At 36.8% G+C, this 22364-nt stretch overlaps 1 protein-coding gene across 8 annotated transcripts in view; it reads right to left on the minus strand.

The window, feature by feature from the left end:
• LOC114476473 (serine-rich coiled-coil domain-containing protein 2-like) overlaps positions 1-20819 on the minus strand; it is a 43449-nt gene extending 22630 nt beyond the window's left edge. For all 8 annotated transcript variants that reach the window (XR_003675594.1, XR_003675593.1, XM_028468028.1 and 5 more), the window contains exons 1-4: positions 20283-20819; positions 7431-8878; positions 7128-7339; positions 972-1062 (exon numbers count right to left, since the gene is read on the minus strand). Coding sequence is in view for 6 of the 8 variants with exons in the window: in XM_028468028.1 (XP_028323829.1) it covers positions 972-1062; positions 7128-7339; positions 7431-8835 (1708 nt within the window). In the remaining 2 variants the exon portion in view is untranslated. The remainder of the gene's footprint in view (positions 1-971; positions 1063-7127; positions 7340-7430; positions 8879-20282) is intronic.
• Positions 20820-22364: the final 1545 nt, after the last annotated feature.

Below are 22364 nucleotides of genomic sequence, written 5' to 3' on the forward strand. Positions count from 1 at the left end.
CTGTTTTATTGTGAAAGTGGTTGCTGTAACACTTCTCTCAATAATCAAAACTATGGAAGTGACAAGAAATTGCAAATAAATAAATTAAAAAAAATCAAGTAATGAATGCTCAAATTCTTTACCACAAAGACTATATTTTAAGTTGCTACTGAGGCAGCAATGAGGTACATTCAACAGTAAAAATAAAACACTAATTACACTACACTAAGAACACTAAATTAAACAGCTCTTCAAAACAGTTTTTGGAGATTATGGGAATGTTTACCATGTAATAAGATCAACTTTACAAGGTAAAACATGCACATATTTTTGCTACTTTGCTGTTTCAGGTGCCAGCAGAGTCTTGGCAGTAAACATGAAACTTGATGAAGGTCTTATAATGTAATCAACACTGCTGTCACATGCCATGATTTACTTTGATAGTAACAGTATCTCCTATCTTTAAGGAGAGTGACATTGACAAATTGTGTCAATATCTACTCAAATAAACTAATCGTGCGTGTACAACACTACTGTTGTTAAGGACATCAAAAGCTACCCAATCTTTAGCTGCACAGCAGTCGATTAGATTTAAAATGCTGAATAGCATTTGTTCTAAACCAGTTGAGTAGCAGCCATTGGAATGTGATATAACAGCCTAATAATTAAAAAATAACTGCAATATCAGACAATAAGGGATTTAATGATGTTAGGTTTAATGGTTGTTACAAAGGCAAATCTGCACCTAAGGCAGAACAATTAGGGTTAATTCAAATCTCTGTATGCTGCAGAAATGCAAACTTAGACCTTGTAAATGGATTAATTTACAATTATAATCGCAAAAATGTTGCTGGAGGTAGACATTAAAATACAATGAGAGCACAATTAATGGCCAATTTGTTATACTCACCTCAAAATAACCCACTGCAAATGTAAATCCAGTTTAAGATTAAAAGTAATTACAATGTAAATGTACAATTAAAATGACTGACCGTGCAAGCCATCCTCTGGCAGGTCCACATCCAGCATGAGGTCATCATCTAGTTCTTCGGTTCCCCGGTGATCAAGATTGTTCAGGATATCCTAAAAAATTGGGGAAAATAATTAAAATGACAAAAATTAATCAAGCGGAGAAAAAATAGAATGTATAAAATGAACAAAACTATGGCAAACTCATTCTAACTTCTCATGGGGGAGAGAAAATGGGGCTGACTGTTATCTATTTATACTTCTGACAGTAGTTGGCGACATACTCCTTTTTCTATTGAGTATTTTATACAGTATTCAGTGGTTAAATTTGTAGAATTTAAACTTTCCTTTTTTGTGTTAATCCAGCTGTTCAATCCCTCTCTTGCATCACTAGTCATTCTTTCCATCCAATGCCATGACCGGCATCCATCAAATATCAAAACTCATCATTAAAATGTGTGTGATAACCATTTATTCAGCATTATTCATTCAGTGTACAATATTGCAGGTATCTATCCTAGCTCACATTGGGAGATTGTAAGGAAGTGCTTATATGATGGCCTATTTTGGACCGATCAATGACAATCCGTGTATGCAAACTCCACAGGGGTCTTTTTGCTGTGAGGCAAATGTGCTAACCACTACTACACTAACTCACTGCCCCCTTCAGAGATACCAGGCAGAAAAAAATGCTTTTACACAGTCAAGAATATGTCAAATTAATGAGTAAAAAACAACTTGTATACTTGAATTTTTACATTGAGTAGTTTAATTTTGCTCAAACTAAAATGGAAAGTCTAATAAGTAAAATCTAAGCAAATTAGTGTAGCAGCCAGTTGCTGCTGGCACATCGGTTACCAATTTATTTGAATGTTACCGAAAGTAAAATGGAAAGCCTTAGAAATATCACCTATGACTGGAAAAAAAAAAGCTAATTAGTAGCAGCCTGTTGCTCCTGGCATGGATCGCTTGAAATTCGATCTTCGCCATTTTTAATGCAAACAAGGAAAATACTTAAAAAAAACAGCAACATATTTTATGCAAATGTATGTGGTTTGTCATGATATGAACAAGTCAATGTTGGAGACGTATCAGTGGCAGTACCTGAAGACACACTGAATAAACATGCTTAATAATAAAAGTAATAATAATGCATTGGATTTTATATAATATTTACCATAGACACTCAAAGCACTTTACAGAATTAAGGCATTATTCTTTCACTCCAAGCTTAGTGATGTTAAGCTACTATTGCACTACTATAGTACACCATCGGCCCCTCCGACCACCACCAACAGTCACTCACACACTACATTTATATTAGGCAATGCGGGTGAAGAGACTTGCCCAAGGACACAATGACAGATACCACTGGAGCGACTGCCACCCCACTGTGGCACGTGGAATTCTCAGTGGTCTCCCATCCAACTACTAACAAGGCCAAGACCTGCTTAGCTTCAGAGATCTAACGAGATTGGGCAATGACAGGCTAGTATGGCCACTGATATGATATACTGTACGTCAACTGTTGAAAAAAAGCTTGCACAGCCCTAAATTCTGCATTATTTTTGTCTCCAACATTGACTTCTTCAAATCATGACAAGTCTGTATTATATTTAATATGGGATGCAGCTACTATAGATAATATGTTGGACAGGCACTCGACACAAGAGGAAACAAAGCTAACTGTACTTCATCAGATTACCAGTGTCTTGCACCATCTGTAAAAAGCTGCAGGAGATATTTTACCAGACTGTGTTGACAAGCACCTTCTTCTGCTGTGTTGATGAGAGAGGCAGTAGAACGACAAAAAACTCAAAGGCCTAGACACCTTGGCTGTGTTCGAAATCGCATACCAACGCACTACTCATACCAAGTTTGATGTCAAAATGAGTATGTAGTGCGTTCACATTAGAGATAGTATGAAAAGATTGAGTACGAGAGAAATACACAGATGAATACTACATCAGGACATTTTTTAAGTCTGCAAGGTGGGCACACTAGTCGTACTCAACTGTCCCATGATGCATTGCAGAATGTAAAGACAGTTCTGAGACCAGCTTCAAGCTAAGAGTCAAACTTTCCCTTTTAAAAACAAAAGCATTTCTTCTTGTCTTCCTCTCGTTTTTTAACACTTTTGTAAATAGGGCTCTTGTTTTGAAGTTAACCAGTAGTTGTCAGTAGCACAATGTCGGGTTTTCGAAAATCACCAAAATGTTGGAATTAAATGTCTAAACACGAGTTTTATGAATCAAATGACCAAATGTTTATGATCTACTTGGTCACTTTCTCGCTTAAAATGCTTTCAGAGCTTTCAAAGGTGGATAATCAACCCAGATATTTAGCCTCAATGTGCTTCAGGTGTTTATTGTTGTAGTTTCGAAATGCATCTTGGAAAAAGTATATCGGTCATCATCCTAAACATAGTATATAGTAGACAGTATTTACTCATTAAGTGTGACATTTTAAACACAACCCTTATCTATTGTGGCAGAACAAGGGGCACTAAGCAAGTTCTTGTCCTTTATTGACAGTATAGAGCAGTTGTTCCCAAACTGGGGTACTTGAACCCCTCTCAGGGGGTACATTGAAACATTTGTCAGTTTATTTTTTAACGTTATAGATTTTTCTTTTACATGCACACAGACTTTTTTCTCATCGATCAATAATTTGTGGCACAACACTTTAAAATACACAAAGTTGAAGTTCAAGTTCAAATTCTAAAAAAGAAAAACACCAGAAATTCAAGGTTAATGTGGGACGAGACACAGGAAGGAGTTTAGACGAGCCTGCAGACAAAAATAAATAATGTATAACGTGAGCGAATGGGTACTTGTGATAAGAAGCAAAGGCCAAGGGGTACATGTGGCAATCAAGTTTGGGAAACACTGGTCTAGAGCATCCTTTAAAAAGACATTCAGAAGAGTAGATTTAACATTCATTACCTCCACCAAGGAGTTTATATTTTTGCTGATGTTCATTTATTTGTCTTTGAATGACCCAACCTCAAAAATGTATGGACGGATTTGGATAAGATTTTCAGGAAATATTCAAAATGGGATAAGGAACAAGTGATTGGATTTTGGGAATGATCTGGATGAATATCCTGAATCTAACATTTAGGTGACAATGCATTATGGGGGACTGTACCATTGCATCGCAGAGGTCTGTGCTCTGAAAAAAATATTTAACAATAATAAAAGGGGTGGAAATACAAATCTATGGCTTGTCGATTAAAATGCCTGTTACAATCAGTAATGTCAGAAAATACTTTTAGATTCCGTACCAGGTGTGCATGCATTTGTAATGGTTCATAAATTAGGTGAATCTTTGACTACACTATTGGTTACCCTGAAGGCCTTTTGCTGTCAAACTCTTATCTAAATAAAACAGCAGTTGAGTCATAAACCCCATTAATGCAACACTATTTGGTCCAGGCAGCTTTTCATTAATGTCTGTCCTCTTAAGCTTCTTATTCAATTTTGCTTTTATCCACTTAAATTCACAAAAAAAAACCTTAGAAATAAAAGAAAAATGAACAATTTAAGGATAAAAGGAGTATGTTTAATATATTTTTGGGGGATACCAAAGTAAAAAGCAAATGATTACAAAACAAGTAGCTGAGGTCTAAAAAGCCAAGAAGTCACAAAAACAGTAGTAACTTTTTGTTAAAAGAGCCAAGATGAAGATGTGGAAAAGCTATTTTAGAATTGCAAATGAAATAAAATAATTAGATGTCAACCATAAAAACAAATAATGTAATTATATAAGAAATATTACAAATATAACTAAAAATACCAGCTAAATAACAATTAAAATGTGAAGATAAATAATGCCATGCAGTATAATCTTAACTTTACAATGAATAATTCATTCAAGAGATTATGTATTCATATTTTTCCTGCCTAATGACATTTATAGAGCGGTGTTTTTGTTAGGTACCATGCAATAAGTATTGTTCTATGTTTTTCTGTCAGTCACTGTCAAATTGCAAAAACAATCTTCTTAGCCGTCATTCTTTCTTTCCATTGCATTCATGAAGTTCCCACACAAAATAAAAATCTCAGTAACTCTCAAAATATGCTTCTCTCTTCTAATGATGTTGGTGCACTGTGTGAAAGCTTGAAAAACATTAACTGTGAAAAGTGGCCCTCCAATGCAAATTCTTTAGTGCTAATTTTGTAAATCTGGTACTGTACTGAATTGCACGGTGCATCATGGGAATGATATCATCAGCTCAGGTAGCCCACTACTTGATTTTGCACAGAAGCATATAAATGCAGATGAAGCCACATATAGCCAGAAAAACACTGGCACACACAAATTAGAGATTTTTGTCAGCACACCCACATCGTGTAGTCCTAAAGATGTAGAGTGCCTCCAAGTGGACTGAGTAGACCACTGCACTGCAGATGTGCAGAGTGTATTATAAAGCAGCCATTGTCATTTTTTCCCAGTGGAAAATGGTTATTTACTGACAAGATCTTTCATACACAATACTCAATCTTAAGTACATATTTAACAAAAGATTATAATAAATAACAAGTGATCCCTCAGCAGGGGAAAAATGCATGTAGATGATGTATGATTATTTTCTGAACACAACTAATAATTTTGGACATGGACAAGACATATGAGGAGGTTACATTTGTGGGCGGGGCTTATTAAAGAGAATTTCCTCCTTGAAACAGGAAAGAATGTAAGAGACAAGCAGGTAGAAAGCAAATGGCAAAAGTATGCAAACATGTTATGAAGTTGTTATGTTTGTACTAGTAATAGTAAAGTAAGCACTAAGAGTATCAGCAGTAAAGAGAGCATTAGCATATTCTTTTTGCATTCAAATCGGGCTGAATTTACAAGTAAACAATCCATACTGTTGTACATTGTTGAACAGTTGGTTAGCTAGCATATTCTTAAAATGCTGACAAAGACATTTGTTTAAACCCCACCCCCTCCACTTAATCTCCTATGAAAACAACACACTAAAGACACACTGAATGACTCTTAATCAGATACACATGGCTGCAGAACACGTGCTTGCACTGATCGCAGCATTAAACAAACAAACAGAGCTTACTCTTATCCACCCGCTGTGCTCTCACTGCTTTAGTTGTCAACAACAAATACATTACTATAAGATTAACACTATGTATTTTCAATGTTTGGGAGTTTGTGTCAACAACACATAATGAAAGTAGTGAACTAACAGCTGCTTATGATACAGTTTCTAATCCAGCTCGTTTTAAGCTCTTTATGCATTCCTGAGAGATCAGGTGACCTCGTACACGGACACAGAGACTCAAAAAAAAGGACAGCAAGGCTATTAGCATGCTGCTGTTGAGCAGGTCAAAAGTCCTCTAAAAGGACACATTTGCATAAAAACTGAGTTTGAACAGGAATAATTTGTTTAAGATGGTTTTTATCTCCATCCAGCGTTTGCTCCGCTTATTTTTCTAAACTCAAATGAAGACTATAAAAGAATTAGAACTTTTCTAAGTGTAAAGGTTTAGATAGTAAGTCATAGTTTGGTTTAAGGGATGATAGCAGCTTTAAAATGACCATAAAAAACAACATACTGGCATTTTACACACAATTCTGTTACTTTTGACAAAATAAAAGGTATGTATACTGTATAAATTATTGCATTGTATTCTTATAAACACATCAACAATACATCAAGTCACAAATACAATCGTACAACACTAAGTTAACATTAAGTTACTTGCAATTGCCAATCTCTTCAAAACTCCAGTACTTGACGAAAACCCAGTCCCCGGTCACACGGGTCTATTCTCTACCAAGTTTCTATCAGCTTAAGCTGCAGGAGCTTTAAATGTTCTGAGGTTTTTGTCCTGGAGAACGCGCCACTGCTGAGGAGTTTTGGCTGCTTTCCACCTCTTTATGTTTGTGAGAAATGCTATTAAGTTCTCTACTAAAAGCAGAAAGAATACCCATGGGAAAAAAACAGCTGTCTCTTTTGCTGTAGACAAATAACATTGATGTTTTAAAAAAATCGAAAACAACAATAAGTTTATGAAGTACAAAACAATTGTGTTTATTTGATTGTTGAAGTGATCTCTTTCAACACTTTCAGTAAACAATCAAAACTTTTGGGAAAAGAATGTTATTGACTATATTTGCATTTGTTAAAGTTAAATTGCATCAAAGCTGAGACTTACCATGCTATTTAGCTCTGTGTCATCATAGGTCTCTAATGGATGAGAGACGGGAATCTCCAATGGCTCAAGACCCTCTTCGTCCCACATGTACGTTCCGCCAGAGCTGTTTGAGGGAGACAGTTCAAGAGACGATGCCTGGGGAGGCTCACCATCCACTGGAGACAGTACCAGTGGCCCCTGGGAGTCCTCCATGGGGCTTTCATCTTTTTCTCCTGCAGAAATACAACCAACAAATGTGAATAAAAGGAAAATCCCATCAATTTATTTTTTGTTTTACTTTTTTTAAAAGTTGTTTTTACTTACCAGACAGATCCAGCGAATCCCAGTCCGTGTTCTCATTGATAAATTCCTTTGGGGAGGTTTGGGTTGTGTTGCCATTTCTTTTGTTGTCAGGAAATTCCCTGTCGCTGAGCAAATCCTCAACACTGTCAAAGTCATTTAAGAAATCCTCACTACTATCGCCCCTGTCCAACGAAGAGGCCGAAGATAAAGACATGTCCTCCACGGTCGTATTCGCTGCCTTGCTGAAGTTCTCCTCCGGTATTCCACTTCCTTCACTTTTTCCTTCACCATCTTCAGAGCTTTGATGGCTGGCAAATTTATAAGAATCATCTATTTCGGACACATTAGGTTTCTCGTTGTCTAGATATTTTCCTGAAATCTCTTTGCATTCAGAGATGGATGGAGATCTTGCATTCTCCTTAACATTGCCAGTAACAAGTGGCTTCAGTTGCTTGGATTGTCCAGAAAGAGTAGGCCTGTAGCTCAAAGACCCTACACTGCTAGTTAATGATTTGTTTAGTACACAACTTGGGAGCAGGGGCTTCTTCAGAGTCCGAGGAGTAGTGGGTGCTGGGGGGGTTGAAGAACTGGACAAAGATGGAGTTCTGCTGAAATGAAGCCCATTTGAACTTCCAAAGGTTCCATTTATTCCCAAACCAACTCTTCCATTGCTTAGCTGTGGAGGTTTGATAAAACTACTTCGAGGAGGCCGGAGCTGAGTATTTGCCAAAGGCTTTGCAAGCTCAACAGCTCGATTAAAAGAGAAAGACCGTGTCATAGGCTCGCTGGTGGGTGATGGAATTTGCTTAAAATGAGTGAAGCTATTAGAACGAACCATGTTGTCAAGGGCTAGGACCTTTAGGCTCTCACTGGATTGGGACAGGCTGTCTTGGGAGCTGCTCCTAGGAGAGATAGAGCCTATTCTAGGCCTCAATAAGCGTGACTCTGATTCTGTATGAACACAAATGCTGGAGCTGTTCAATCCTGCTTTAGAACTTCCATTTAGTGGACATTGACTAAACTTTGTACTTGCTTTAGGGTTTATCTTTGACAATTGCTTGGGGATGGTTTTGGGGCTGGAGATAGCCACCATCAAAACACCTGATCTCCGCACTTTAGGTGTACCAGGAGAGGAACCCTTTACCTCTTTTGTCAGTGAGGTGAGCTGTGCCTGAGCCCCATCATCCCCTCCATCACCCGGACTGCTGGGGGTGGTGGGGCTGGGTGGAGCTCCAACGTCATCTTTTTTCCATTTAAGGGAGAATGGAGAAGTACGGAGCACGTCATTTGGGCGTGTTCTCGGAGGAGTAGCCTTTCCATCCTGAGAGGGAGGGGCTGAATGAGTGGATCCATTGGACGAAGAACGTCCACCAAACTTAGGCAGTCTTGATACCATGACAGACTTGATGGGGATTTTTTCTTCCATTAGATGCCAACAAAGGCATGAAGGAGCGTGGAATTATACACAACTAGAGAAAAGACAGATGAAGGGGATCAATTAGATTCGATCAGAACATTATACATTAATTAATTAATAATATTACCCCTGCAGGGACTTACATCATTTAGCCCTCTGTTTAAAATTGAAAAGCTGAAGAGTTACTGATCAGTAAAGTTAACCGTGAACTAATTAATTGTATAGAATTGCTTTTTTTTCTGGGTTCAAACTTTATTGCACTGTTTGCACTAATCAATATTTGTCTATTTTTCAACTGATTAAAATGTTTGCGCATGACTTAACATAAAATCAACAATGCAGTATTTTGGTTATAATCTCAGTTGCTTTTATTAATAGTGACACACATGCACGCACACATGCACACAGGTCCTGACAAGTAATGACCTTACAATTATCTACAATGATACTGCAGGTTGCAAGCCTGTCTAAACAAGGTTGTTTGACCTTGAATTAGTATTAAGTAATCTGCCAGTCTCAAGGGCTAACTCGCTTTTCTCACGTTGGTTTGGATTTTTTTTTCATACTGTCACACAAAAACCAAAGGTTGAAGTAGTTTATCTCTAATGTTTAGTAATTCTGTTTCTAATCACATAGAATGTCACTTCACTGAGGCATTTAACAACATGCATTGCTACATTAAAAACAGACAACACAGATAAAAACCATATGCTGACAAGATAACAGTGTTATGAGTGTGATTTAAAAATAAAAAAAGCTAAACATGTAATGGCTGGGGCTGGCACTGCTTTTTGATTTGGCTGACAAGCCTTATACCAAAACGGATAAACGGCAGCTAGGGAACAAAGAGCAAGCTGTGCTGGGAGTCAGGCCAGCATAGTTGTGACAGTGGAGGATGAGCAGCATGCAAAGTCAATGGATGGGAGAACACAAGGCTGTATCCTCTCAGTCATTGTGCGTCCAGTTCAATTTCCGTTAACCGTGTAACAAGCGTGCATGTGTTAGCCGTGCACCTGCATGTTACTGCCATCTGTCCAGCACTGGAATATTATAAATGCATAGGTAAATGATATCCAGATGGCTGTCACGTATCGACTAAAATGAAATGTTTAAACAGAGCACCCAAAACTACATTTAGGATTATTTACAGCAAAGCCCCAATGTGACGTTGCAAACTTGCAGTTTAGGCAAATATTTATTATCAACATGCACTACTACACAAAGTAGGGCTGCTTGATTACAGAAAAAATTATAATAATGATTATTTTAGTCAGTTCTTCATCATAAAGCCCAAAGTGTTACCACTTCCCACATAAAAAAAATTGACATCCCTTGCTTGTTTACCAAGCGTTTTAGCTGCATTTCTCCTGCCATGTTTTAAGACCACTAGCAACAACTTTCCTTGTGTTGGCCTGCAGGCTAGCTTTAGCTTTAGCTTTGAAAGGGGCGGGGCAGATGAGCTTGCATGCGCATGCATTAAACAACTCAAAGTTAGTATTAATCGTTTCCTCTCGTGTGTGCCAAGCTTTATTCTTTGTAGATGTCCTAAATTGTGGAAGTTTGTTTTATTAAGCAAATGAAACATGAATAATTTAAATATAGATTACTTTTTATTAATTATTTTTTCTCAATTGTTATTTTGTAATCGTTAGGTGTGATAATCAAAATCGTAAAAATAAATAAATCCATGCCAAACACTGCCCCCACATTTCCACACAAGTCCATAATCAAACAGTCACCCCCTGTGCTAAAAAACTGCTCGACAACATTTTAATCTCCTGCATAAACACACATTCGTTGAACAGAAAAAACACACATACAAATTCAGGTCATCGTGTGCAGAAAGGGCTTCAAAAGCCTCTTTGCCCTGGGGAGGAGGGGGTCACTATAGTGTGCCTCAACTGGGTCTTTTACTGCCTGAATAAATGTAGGTTTTTACAATTGTCAATTAAGGGAAGGAAGGAAGGATGTCTGAAATTGTATTCATATTCAAATGTGCAGATTACATTCTCTTAGTCTAATATCTACAGCGCCGTCAGGAATCTAGCACTCATTCCAGGCCTGATCTGTTCAGTTGAAACACATACACAGTCCTGCCTGACACACTTTCAGAGGTAGAGCATTAAACCATGCAACCATCTGTCAAATGATCATATAAAGGCATGCCCTACCCCCAGTTAGGAAATGCAATAGCAACATCCCCATTATTCACCAACATCTACACTTCAAAAAAAACTAATAGGATGGAGTTTAGACTTCAGTGAGACAAAAATCAACTATTAAAGCCCAGAAAGAATATTGGAATATTGTTTGATAGTGAGGATATATTAAGCCATTTAACCCCTAAATCTTTGTCATGCAGAGTAAATGAAAAACGACAGCTAGTTAATCAAGCCTTTCTTCCAGGAACAAAGTCAGACAGTCTGGGGTGTGAAGGCAAGAATTTCTCCTTTTCCTAAAGCCTTCAACTTCAAGCTGCACATTCACACAAACCACAGTGATGCATTCTTCATGGGTAACAGGATGGACGCGGATAAAAGGCGACAGCCGGAGGGGCTGTGATCTATTGGGTCATTGGAGCTACGCATGAATGGAGGTGCTCCACTACACACAGTAATTCCCTTTTTGCTGAACTTTATCTTCACAGTCAGTGTGACCTCGTCTCAAAGTAGTCACGGCTCTATATGATTTTCTCTGTACCAATCCAACACAAAAATCAATCAGTGAAGCCACCGCAGTTCTTCTCTTAACTTTTCATCACATCACTTTGAGCAAGACCAAGTGAGAAAGAGGCCCAAGAACAGATTTTTTGGTATGATTGAGAGTCAGATAATGTTAGCCCTTGATAAACTCATTCTTGAGGTCACAACTAATAGGGTTTTGTTTAATAAGCAAATTCAGAAAAAAAATATCAACAGAGTAACAAAAGACAAATATGTCCTAACATTACACACCTGGGACATCAAAGTTTTTTCTACAGGAGAGGACAACACTAAAATGTCAGACATAAGATGTCAACATAGCAGGATGACGTGTGTTTTATATAGACCCGGAATCCCACGCCAGCTGTCTGTGGTTGTCTCAAGGGAGCACCTTCCAGGCAATCTGTCTACACACTAAAAACTCCCTAAAGGACATTGTGAGGCCATTACAATGTCATGTTAGCTGAGATAATGTCAAAATCAAGAATCTCTCAAATACTTTTTTATGAATTCCATTTTTTTTACAACATTATTGTAGAAGTAAAAACCTGACTGTAAAAGGCAAAGAACACTTAAAATATTACATAACACATTTATTCTATGTGGAAACTTTGTAGCAGCTTTATAGTTATAGCTGAACTCCAATTACCAGATACTTGAAGGAATATAAATAATACAATACTTAGATACACCTCCATTAAATGATGTAATGTATTAGAGTGGGTTCAGAAACGCTAAACAATACTGCCAAACATAAGCATTAAATTAAAAAAAATGGCATCTCAACTTAGCATCTTCCCCTCATCATTTCTCTTTATTCTGTCTGTGTGGAGGGGGAAAAAATGAAGAAATGAAAAACAATTGGTGAGAATAGATAAAAACTCTACATTTGTTGTTAGCATGAGAAAGTAGTTATCTGTGACTTTAGACTCCACCCTCCTTTCCTCCAGTAATAAATTTCATTTTATCTTGGCAATTTTGTCTTTTCTAGGTATGCATTTATATGGCTATTACTGTGTGTATATCAACAGCTTTTAGTTAAAATATCTTATGTATCTAAGTAGGAAGTGGACAATATTTGTAACTGTGATTGCAATAATTTGCCATCATGGATGTGTCGCATGTACAGCGCACATTAAGTTACTCCCAAAACTACAGGAAGAGATTACTGCTGAGCTCTGATCAAACCCTCCATTTGAGCCAGGAAACACCCTGTTGTGTGTCTGACTGTATTGGAGGCTTTGGTTTCTCAGTCATCTGGAGAAGAAAGTTGTGAGCCCGAGATCCCTCCCAGAAGAGATTAAGAGAGTGCCATTAGCAAAAGGCTAATTGAATGAGTCATGAATGAAAGCAACAAAGATGCCAGACTAATGTGTATTGAGTGAAAGCTATACTGTGCCCTGATGCAAGAGGATGCTCATCCAATAAAGCAGGAGAGAGGGTTTGGTAATGTGCGCCAACTGTGAGGGATCAAATGACAGAAGGCAACAAAGGGAAACTGAGTCCACAGAAGTAAAGAAACTGAAGTAAAGGGTGTGGTCACCTGCAACATCAAGCACCATCACAAAAGGCACGCAGACAAAACAGACACAGGAGAAAATCACACAAATCCTTTTAAACGCAGACATGATTTTTGGATTTAAATGCTACTGAGTTTTTTAAAAAACATATAATTTGATTAATGCACCATTAAAAAGTGAATACATGCAGTTGACATCACGTCAACATCAAATTATCCAAAAAGCAGATAAAAAAAAACATGCCGGGATTATTACACGGAAACATCAAAGTGATCAGCAGACACCTCTGAAGAAGACTGGCAGTTGACAGTCGAAACATGTCAGGAGATCTAAGTAAATTTCCTGAAAAAACAGTTGTCTGAATAAATGAAACCTAAACATTTAAAAAGAAGATAAAAAAGAACTTGTTGAAATTATTGAGCAGAAGTCAAAGAAACATCAAAGCGATCGGCAGACACCTCTAAAGAAGACTGGCAGTTGACAGTCAAAATATGTCAGGAGATCAAAGCAAATTTACTGAAAAACAGGTGTCTGAATAAATGAAACCTTAACATATTTTATTCAAAAAGAAGATACAATAAACTTGCCGGAATTATTAGGTGAAGTTGGTATTGCAGAACACTCATTTATAAATAAATAGGTCTCTTAAAGCAGGCAGACACTGCAATTTTTTCAATTGTGTACAGCTCAAACTGTGCGACTCAAATGCAGAGTCCGAATGTGTGCAGCTCACGATTCATATTCTCACACTGTACGAACCGACACTCTGACACAAACTGGCGGCTCACACTGTACGTCCATACACAAAACATCTGGGTATTGTTTCCGGAAATGCAACGTACAAATAGAAGAAGAAGAAGAAATGTCAAGCGTCGCCATTAAAACAGAAGAAGAAGAAGAAGAGCAAGAACCCGAAAATTAAGAGACTCACAAATCTCAGCAAAAAGAAAAGGCGGCAAAGCGATGGACCAGGAACTGGCTGGACAGACATGGGCAGTACGGTCCGTTAATTCTACAGCGGTCCTACGGTGTTCGTGCACGTGCAGTGTGAGAGTTTGAGGTAAGCCAGTCCGTGGCACTGCTTCAACAGTGCGATACCCCCACAAACATGTTTGCGTTCCTTACGACCATACGATTGCTGATCGGAAGCAGGTCATGAGGTGTTAATCTCTTCTCATGACCCCATGTATACTACATGATGCACAACACATGATTTCGCAGAGACTGCCCGATGCCAAAAATAGACGCACAAGTCAAAAATCGGCTCAAAATGGGCCAAAAATCGCACAGTGTACGTCCTCCTTAAGGTAAGATCTAAAGAATAAAAATGCAATCTGAATGAATTTACTGCCCCCAAACTTGAGTGTATGTATACTTATGTGCTACAATAATATAGTGTCTGGGGCGCCACTGGGCGCGAGAGTCGGGAGCACAGAGCCTTTTTCGTAGTGTTAATATTTGATGGGCTAACCACTCATTATGCAACCAAAATACACAAGAGGAGAAAATGTGCAAAACACAGACAGTATACATAAATTGCTGTCTGATATGTCTCACAGAGCACAAGCAGTACAGGAAGTCTGGCTAAGCCACACAATAACTTCCATTTAAAACACAAACAAAAACAGAAGTAGCCATTTTTAAGTGCACCTCCATCATGGTCATGAGATCACCAAAGGGAACAACTAAGGAAATGCATTGTGCTTCACACTTAGACAAATCTGTTGTGGCCCCATAAAGAATGAGTGAATTTAATTCCCCCAGCTCATTTCATGGTGGAAAGCATCTTGATTTCACTCAGCCAAGCGTTTTCTGTTTAAGTGCCGGCTGTAAAATCATACGACCGTTGCCGATTCCTTATGCAGTGTCTGCGATGGCACATGTCTGCGTAAATCACAGCATGAAGGCAGAGCTAACTTACATTATGCCAACAGTATAGTTCAAGACGGAATGAAAAGGGGTTTCGAGAATTTAATCAAACCTTTATGTGATTTCATCCAATCTGGTAATTAAAGGCCTCAGCTAAAGTCGAACGTTCTCCATCAAGTTAATAACACTACTGCTGCTGCAAACGATTCGAAAACATCCCGTAATCAGAAATATTTGCGACCTCATAATTTTGAATGGTGTTGCAATTATTAACAACAGGCAGGCTTGACCTTATTTTAACTGCAGACCATTAGGAACAGTGTCCAGGAGGTTTGCTTGGACCTAGATTTCAATTATGAATTATACAGGAGTGGAGAAAAAAGAAAACTGAAATCATGAATGAATCAAAGTGAAGATCTCTTCCTGGTGCATTAAAAGAAACAGTGCTATGGCCTTCCTGGAGTTGTTGAGCTTAGAAGCTTTTAGACACTTCGATATCTAATTATTTCACTGTCACAGCGATACAAATTTCCGAAAACATAATCAATGTTCTCCTGGCTCAGAACTGATTTCCGCATCTGTCCCCTCCACAATAAATGTCCTTAACTTGAACTGTCCTGGTGGAGGATTACAGTGCATCTGACCTCTCCGTCTAATTCTCAACTACTAAGAAAGGCCGAGCCAGGCAGCAGTGCAGGTGTCTGTAGCTGGTAGCAAGGTTGTCGGGGATTATTACACAAATTAGAGTTGAATGCCAAAATGCCTACTGCAGGCCAGGACTGTGTAGAAGTAATCGTACTACAGTGACACTACAGAAAATAACTTTTTTGTACAACCATACAAGTATCACACTATCTTCTACACCTTCTGTTTAAACAAGGGAGTCAAATAAAAAAGTGTCTACTTTTTCAAAGGTTTCATTTACATTAATGATTTTATTTAAAAACATTACTGATGCTAAAAAGACAGGCAAGTTCCCACCACAAATATTGATATTGTCCAGATTCATTGGCACACAGCTATTTAAAAGATCATCAAACTATGTAAACATTGTACTTTACAAGATACCAATGTATATACAATTTAATAACTGGTATGGTAAAAAGAAAAAAAAAAGAAAAAGTAATCCCAAAAATAACAATGACTTTATCCTTCAATAAAAGCCGACCCTTATAGCATATTCATTTCCTGTTGGTCATAATGAATATTGGAGTTCCTGAAATCAGGTTCATGTATTTATGTAGGCTTTTCTGAAATTAACTTGGGCATGTAGTTAAAAAAAAAAAAAAAAATCACGAGAACAAAGTTTAAATGGTTAAACGCTGTTAGACCATGAAAGTGCAGTTCATTTCTATAAAAGATATTGGTTGTTTTATTCTTGATCAAATGTTGGGATTAAGCAAAAGTTAGGAAAATATTATTATTCTAGAGCCACGTTTATTTCTTATTTGCCAAAATCAAGTCACATCTCTACTTAAAATGGTTTTATTGATATATGGGAAATGCTGCTTAGAAGTTTCTGCGTTGTTGTGATAATAAAAATACAAAACTTACATAGTGTAGAATCTGTTCTAACATAATCTAATGTACAATTTACAAAAGCTGTCCACCTAAAGACTAACATCTGCTGCCCATATTGTGCTATTATTCATGACCTCACCTGAACAAATCTAAAGAAGCAAAGAAAAGAAAAAAGAAAACCAGAGTAGCTCTTACACATCTACAAAAACTACAAGAAGCTGGGACACCTCTTTAAATGCTTTTATGATTAGAAAAGAACAGTTTAATAGCTAATATAATAATAGATAGCAGTGGGACGAGATTGTCATATTAGTACGTTACGAGATGTCTTGTAGGACGTCCGAGTTTTATCGTATCTCGCAATTGGCGAGACTCTTTACTCTCCATTGTTATTCATCACTTTTTCTTGCACTTTTAAATGAAAGTCTCATTATATTAATATTGTATTTCTTATACTCAGTGTGAAACTTTAAAAGCTTATACATGGTTCAAAGTCTAATAAATGTTAATTTAATAGATATGATAATGATGATATGATTTTAAAAATGTCATATCATTCCAGGGAAATCAATAAGGTGAATTATTTCTTGAACTCAGTGTATCGGCCCACCCCTAGTAAATAGATTCCAGTTGGCCACGTTTACAAAATGACACACAATCACGATCCTTTTTTGCAGTAACAATACTTAACTTTGATTTCAGAAAAGAAATTAATAGTATTACAGCTAGGTTTTTTAATAGAATTTTGCACCACCACTACTTATTTTTTGTGGTCTTGAAACTAAAAATTCAAACACTAATTATTTAAAGCTACATTGAGAGATTTAAAAAAAAAACGGAAAAAAAAACAAAACATTTTGACAAGTTTTCACTCTTAAGTGATATATTCTTGTCCTTGAAGGACATTTGGGCTTTAAATGCCTTTCATTCTTTGAACCTGCGTCTTCATATTGGTGATCATGCGTCGACACATAACTAGGCAACACTGCGCTATTCAAAGCCTTCAAACATCTGTGGTCTTACTGAGAGAATGACAGAAGTGATAAGTGTAGCTAAGTATAGCTCTAATGATAGGCCCTAAACTGTGAGAGAAGACAGCGAGTAGGATAAGCAGGAAGTCAAAGTCAAATCATGTCTTTGGCTCAGAGAACAACACAGACAAGTCACTGCAAACCAGAGGTGACAAATAACTAAATATAATTACTTTGTTACTGTACTTGTACTTAAGTATTTTTTCTGGTATCTGTACTTTACTTGAGTATTATTATTTTTGGGTGACTTTTTACTTTTACTCATTCCTTTTTTAAACAAATATCTGTCTCTTAAAAATGAGCTGGTTACCTTTACAACCATTGAAGATGCCATCACAACATAAAAAGATGCAAACCAAAAACCATGAATCTGGACAAGACCAAAAAGGCCACGTCTCTGGAGAACAACATTCTCTGGAGACTAAATGAAAAATGTTGGTAGTTTGAGCTTTTCTGTTAGTTTTATGGTTAACATTTTCAAGTTTTTTAAACTCAATGCTGCTCTGGGTTTAATTGAGTATTTGCATTTTTTTTTTTTTTGGACTTGAAACATTTCATTGACAAATTTTATCTTTAATGCACGCTAAATTATCCTGGTATTCATAAAGGGCAACAGAGGTATTATTCATTTCCATGTACCAGTTGTCTACAAGTTCCTAAAAATGTTAAATTCATTTTGCTGGTTTATTTCCTGTCTTTTTATTAAATAGACAACTGTTTAACTTTTTTTTTTACTTAACTACATTTAGTAGCATCTACTTTTTACTTTTACTCAAGTGAGGGAGCAACTTCAATACTTTTACTTGAGTACTGAAGACTAGTACTTTTGTCCCCTCTGCTGAAAACTACCAGTCTCTTTCTCTATACCTTTAAACTCCAGATGATATTGTTTTGTTGTTGCAGGAAGATTACTTGGTTCACTCAAGTACTGACTTTAGATTGTCTTTCATTGCAAAGAAAAGTTGACATGTCTGAAGAAATGTTAAAAGGTCACTGAAAACTGCTGACTCCTCCAATCCTGTTCCTGGCATTATCCCAAAAACAGCAACAACACTTGCCTGAGCCTTAAATATTCCATGAAATATGAAAGCAATCTCTTTTTGTCTGCCCTTTTGGAGCCAGTGCAATCTGGGTTTAATGTAGATTTTATGCTAATGTGCACGTGGCACAGGGGGCACACAGCATGGTTATAACCTGCCGTTTGGGTGGTCCGTCACAGGCAGGTGTCCAGTGCAGACATTCAGCTGTTGTTGGGAGGAATCAGATAGTAAACACGCCTTCCGTCAAGGTGACGCTTCAGGACCCTTGTCGACAGGTGCTCGAGGAACACACACTGTGGGAGCGTGAAACCCCACCCTGACAGTAGAAACTAGAGGAGTGTCCATCTCACTTACACTCAGGGCAATCGGTCATTCCTCATCCTAATGTGCATTGGCCCTCTGATGCCATGGCGCTTTACACTGTCTGGGCCGTAATAGATCATTGCTTAAAATGGTATACGCACATGCACAGACAGCAATGATAGTAAAGACTTGCCTGATAGAAACGTATAAAAATTATAAATACATGTGGCTGAGCCATGGTTAAACCTGAACTCCTGTCTGCTGAATGTATATTTATGGTTATGCGTAAGTCATCTTTCGTCTAACCCTTAATCCTGACATGTAACTGAGAGATGAAACTTTTGTGCTCTCTAAAGTTGACTTGTTTCAAATTTGCCTCAAAGCTTACTGTCCTATCATAAAAATATGATATGATCAGATATTGTTTTAGGACTTTTTTCTTTAATAAATACTTACAAAAACATATATTCAATAGATACAAGGAGTGAGATAGGATGTGTTAACATTGGACAATATTAGAATAGAATAATTTTATTGTCATTGCACAAACACAAACAAATTGCACATGCCACTCCCAACAACATTCAAGTACACTTCAAAGAGTACTTTAAGTGTACTTGAACATATTATTACTTTTCATATAAAATGTTAATCTCTGAAATATATCTGAAGCTGTAATATATACCTCCATAACTATTATTTGTTAATAGTAATGAGGGCAACCAATTAATGCTCTAAATATTAATGTATACTAATGTATATGGATTATTAAATGAATTGATTATTAATATGCATGTATCATTATCTAGTGAACTGCCATAATATATTTATGGTGGTAATTTACATTTCTATAGTAATCATTTAGTAGTAATTGGCATTATGTTATTGTTCAAATAAAGTTGATGACGTATATTGTATAAAACAGTGATTCTCAATTGGTGGGTCGGGACCCAAAAGTGTGTCACGGACCTGTAATGGGTGGGTACTTATTGTGTGTCTCATGTTGGACTTTTTTAATTTGCATTCTTTTTAAATAAACTTATTTTGACAGGCATGCTGTGAAATGCATGTTGCACAGGAAAATAGATACATTTATGTTTAAAAAAAAAAAAAAAAAAAAAAATGGTGTGTGTTCTCAAGCGCTATTTAAAAATAATAATAATTTGGTTGAAAAAATAAAAAGTGGTTGACAATTTAATGATCCTGGAAAAATGTGGGTCCCAGGGTGAGACCAGTTGAGAACCCCTGGTATAAAATATACTGTTTAGTGGTACAGTTGATTGAATATATAACAATGTGTGATGTATGTTAACCCCATTGATTATGTGAAGGAAGTACCTTTTTCCCCTTGTTTTTATTTATTTTTCACCTTCTTTTTTTTTCAAAATAAAATGCCAAAAAATAATGTGTGTGTGTGTGTGTGTTTGGGGGGGGGGGGCATTCATATCAGTAGAAAGCATCTGCTCTTACCTTACCCCAGCAGTCCACTTAAAGATGATGATGATGATGATGATGGTCTTCTAAAAACTAACATGTTGTAAATCTTGGTAAAGCAGAGGCAGCTGCTGCTTTGTTTTGGCTTTGCAAACAGCCTGGGGGCAATTTGATGGAGTTACACCGATAGCTTTCCGCCTTAATAAGCCGTAACCAAACAAACATGAACACGTTACGGCTTGTGAAAACTGTCTGAGAGAATGCAAAATCCAACTGTGGATAAAGGAGAGGTAATTCCAGTGTGAAGATAAAGCCTAAAACTGCTCAAAGCGTCTGCATATATCTCTGAACCGTTAAGTCTTATTGTAAACGAGCAGCGAGCAAAGAAGCAGGCAGTCCTGTTCACGGAAAAATTGGTTTATCACGAAAACTAACTGTGTGAAATCCTCAGCCTGGTTACAAAACTCTGTGTTTAAAGGATAAACGAGCAATAAACTCCACGGTATCGTAGGACGGACAGACGGACGGTAGCTGCTCGTCATTCCGACATCCTCCACCAAGCTTTGCTTTGCTTCCTGCAGGGGGCGGGGCTTAAAGTCACCTGGTATCAAAGGGCGGCCACGCGCTAATCCGCTGTTTGCACGAGTCTGTCTGTCTGCTGTCCATCCTCTGTTTGTTTGTTTTTCATCATGACTGATTTGAATTTATTTCAAAAAAATAGAAATAAATAAATGACCAGACTAATGTCAGTGGTTTACAGTCACATTCCCCAAAACATCAATTATCTGTAACAAGATAATAATCTAACACAATCATTGGATTCAGACTGGAAAATATGATCATGCAAAAGTAACTTTTTGGCTTTTGCACCAAATATCTGTCCAGCAGCTCCTAAAAAAGTAGGTTAGGAGGAAGAAATAGGTCAAATTCAGTATTGGAGGCTTGTAAAGATTTAATGGATAATCTCTAAATCAGATATGGACAACTTTGATCACAGTCTAATCCAAGGGGCACATTATCATTATACTATTTTTTATTTTATTTATTCAGTTTATTTCCGACATGGTTACATTCACTTTTTTTTTTTTTTTTTTTTCCATTTTTTTTTTTTCTTTTTCTATCAATACTCATTTCAACATTTATAATAACTAATCTAAACATTATTTCAGGAAAGGACATAAGTAGGAGTTGGTGTGTTTATAGTCATTTTTATATATTTCTATTGTTATTTTTGTGTATTTTTCTGTCTGTTTGTGCCTTTTTGTTATGCTGTGTGTTTTTGGAGACATTTTGTGTATTTTTGCTGTTTTATGTATATTTCTGTCATTTTGTGGGGGCGGCACAAACTTAGACAGAGAGCCACATGTGAATTTATAGTATTTTTTTATTTATTTATTTATTTAAGTAAAACATTGTGGTGTAATAATTTCAGGAAAACTGCAGTATTTTTGAAAAAAATGTTGAGTTCTTTGAACAATGCGATCATGTGAGAACATGGAAGAACTATTGTGGAGTTTAACTGAATTTGTGTATTTGGATTTCTACAACTGAATTAGTTGGTAATTTACACAATGATTCATGTTTTCATTTTGTATTCACAATTTCATTTATTTCATTCATGCATACAAATATGACTTAGCACTCCATCAACACATGTATGTTATTTAAAACAATATATAAACGAAACCAACGGAAAGTTTTACAGAGTTTAGATGTTTTTTTTTTTGTTTTTTTGTGATTTTAATTCATGTTACTTCGCTAAAATAAACTGCAGCTACTCTGAGCCTTGACGATAAATATGTGAACTCATATTATTGCACCAAAAAATGTCATCTTTCCTTTTTTTCATCAGTAGATATAGTTATCTGCCACACATAGTGGTTTTTAAATGGGAAATTCAGAATGATCAAATGAATACAGCAGCATTATAACCACTAGAGGGCAGACTTTACACTGTTATTTTCTACAAAAATGACCAGTGAGGATGAAAAAAAAAAAAAAAAAAAAAGGAGGGAGGAAGAAGTCTAACCACATGTTGTCTCTGACCTGTAAATCAATGTGTGGACAAGTTCCAGCTATTGTCTAATAAAATGCACTTCACTTTCAAATATCATCATA

The sequence above is a fragment of the Gouania willdenowi genome, chromosome 15 (genome assembly GCF_900634775.1).
Source record: "Gouania willdenowi chromosome 15, fGouWil2.1, whole genome shotgun sequence".
NCBI lineage: Eukaryota > Metazoa > Chordata > Actinopteri > Blenniiformes > Gobiesocidae > Gouania > Gouania willdenowi.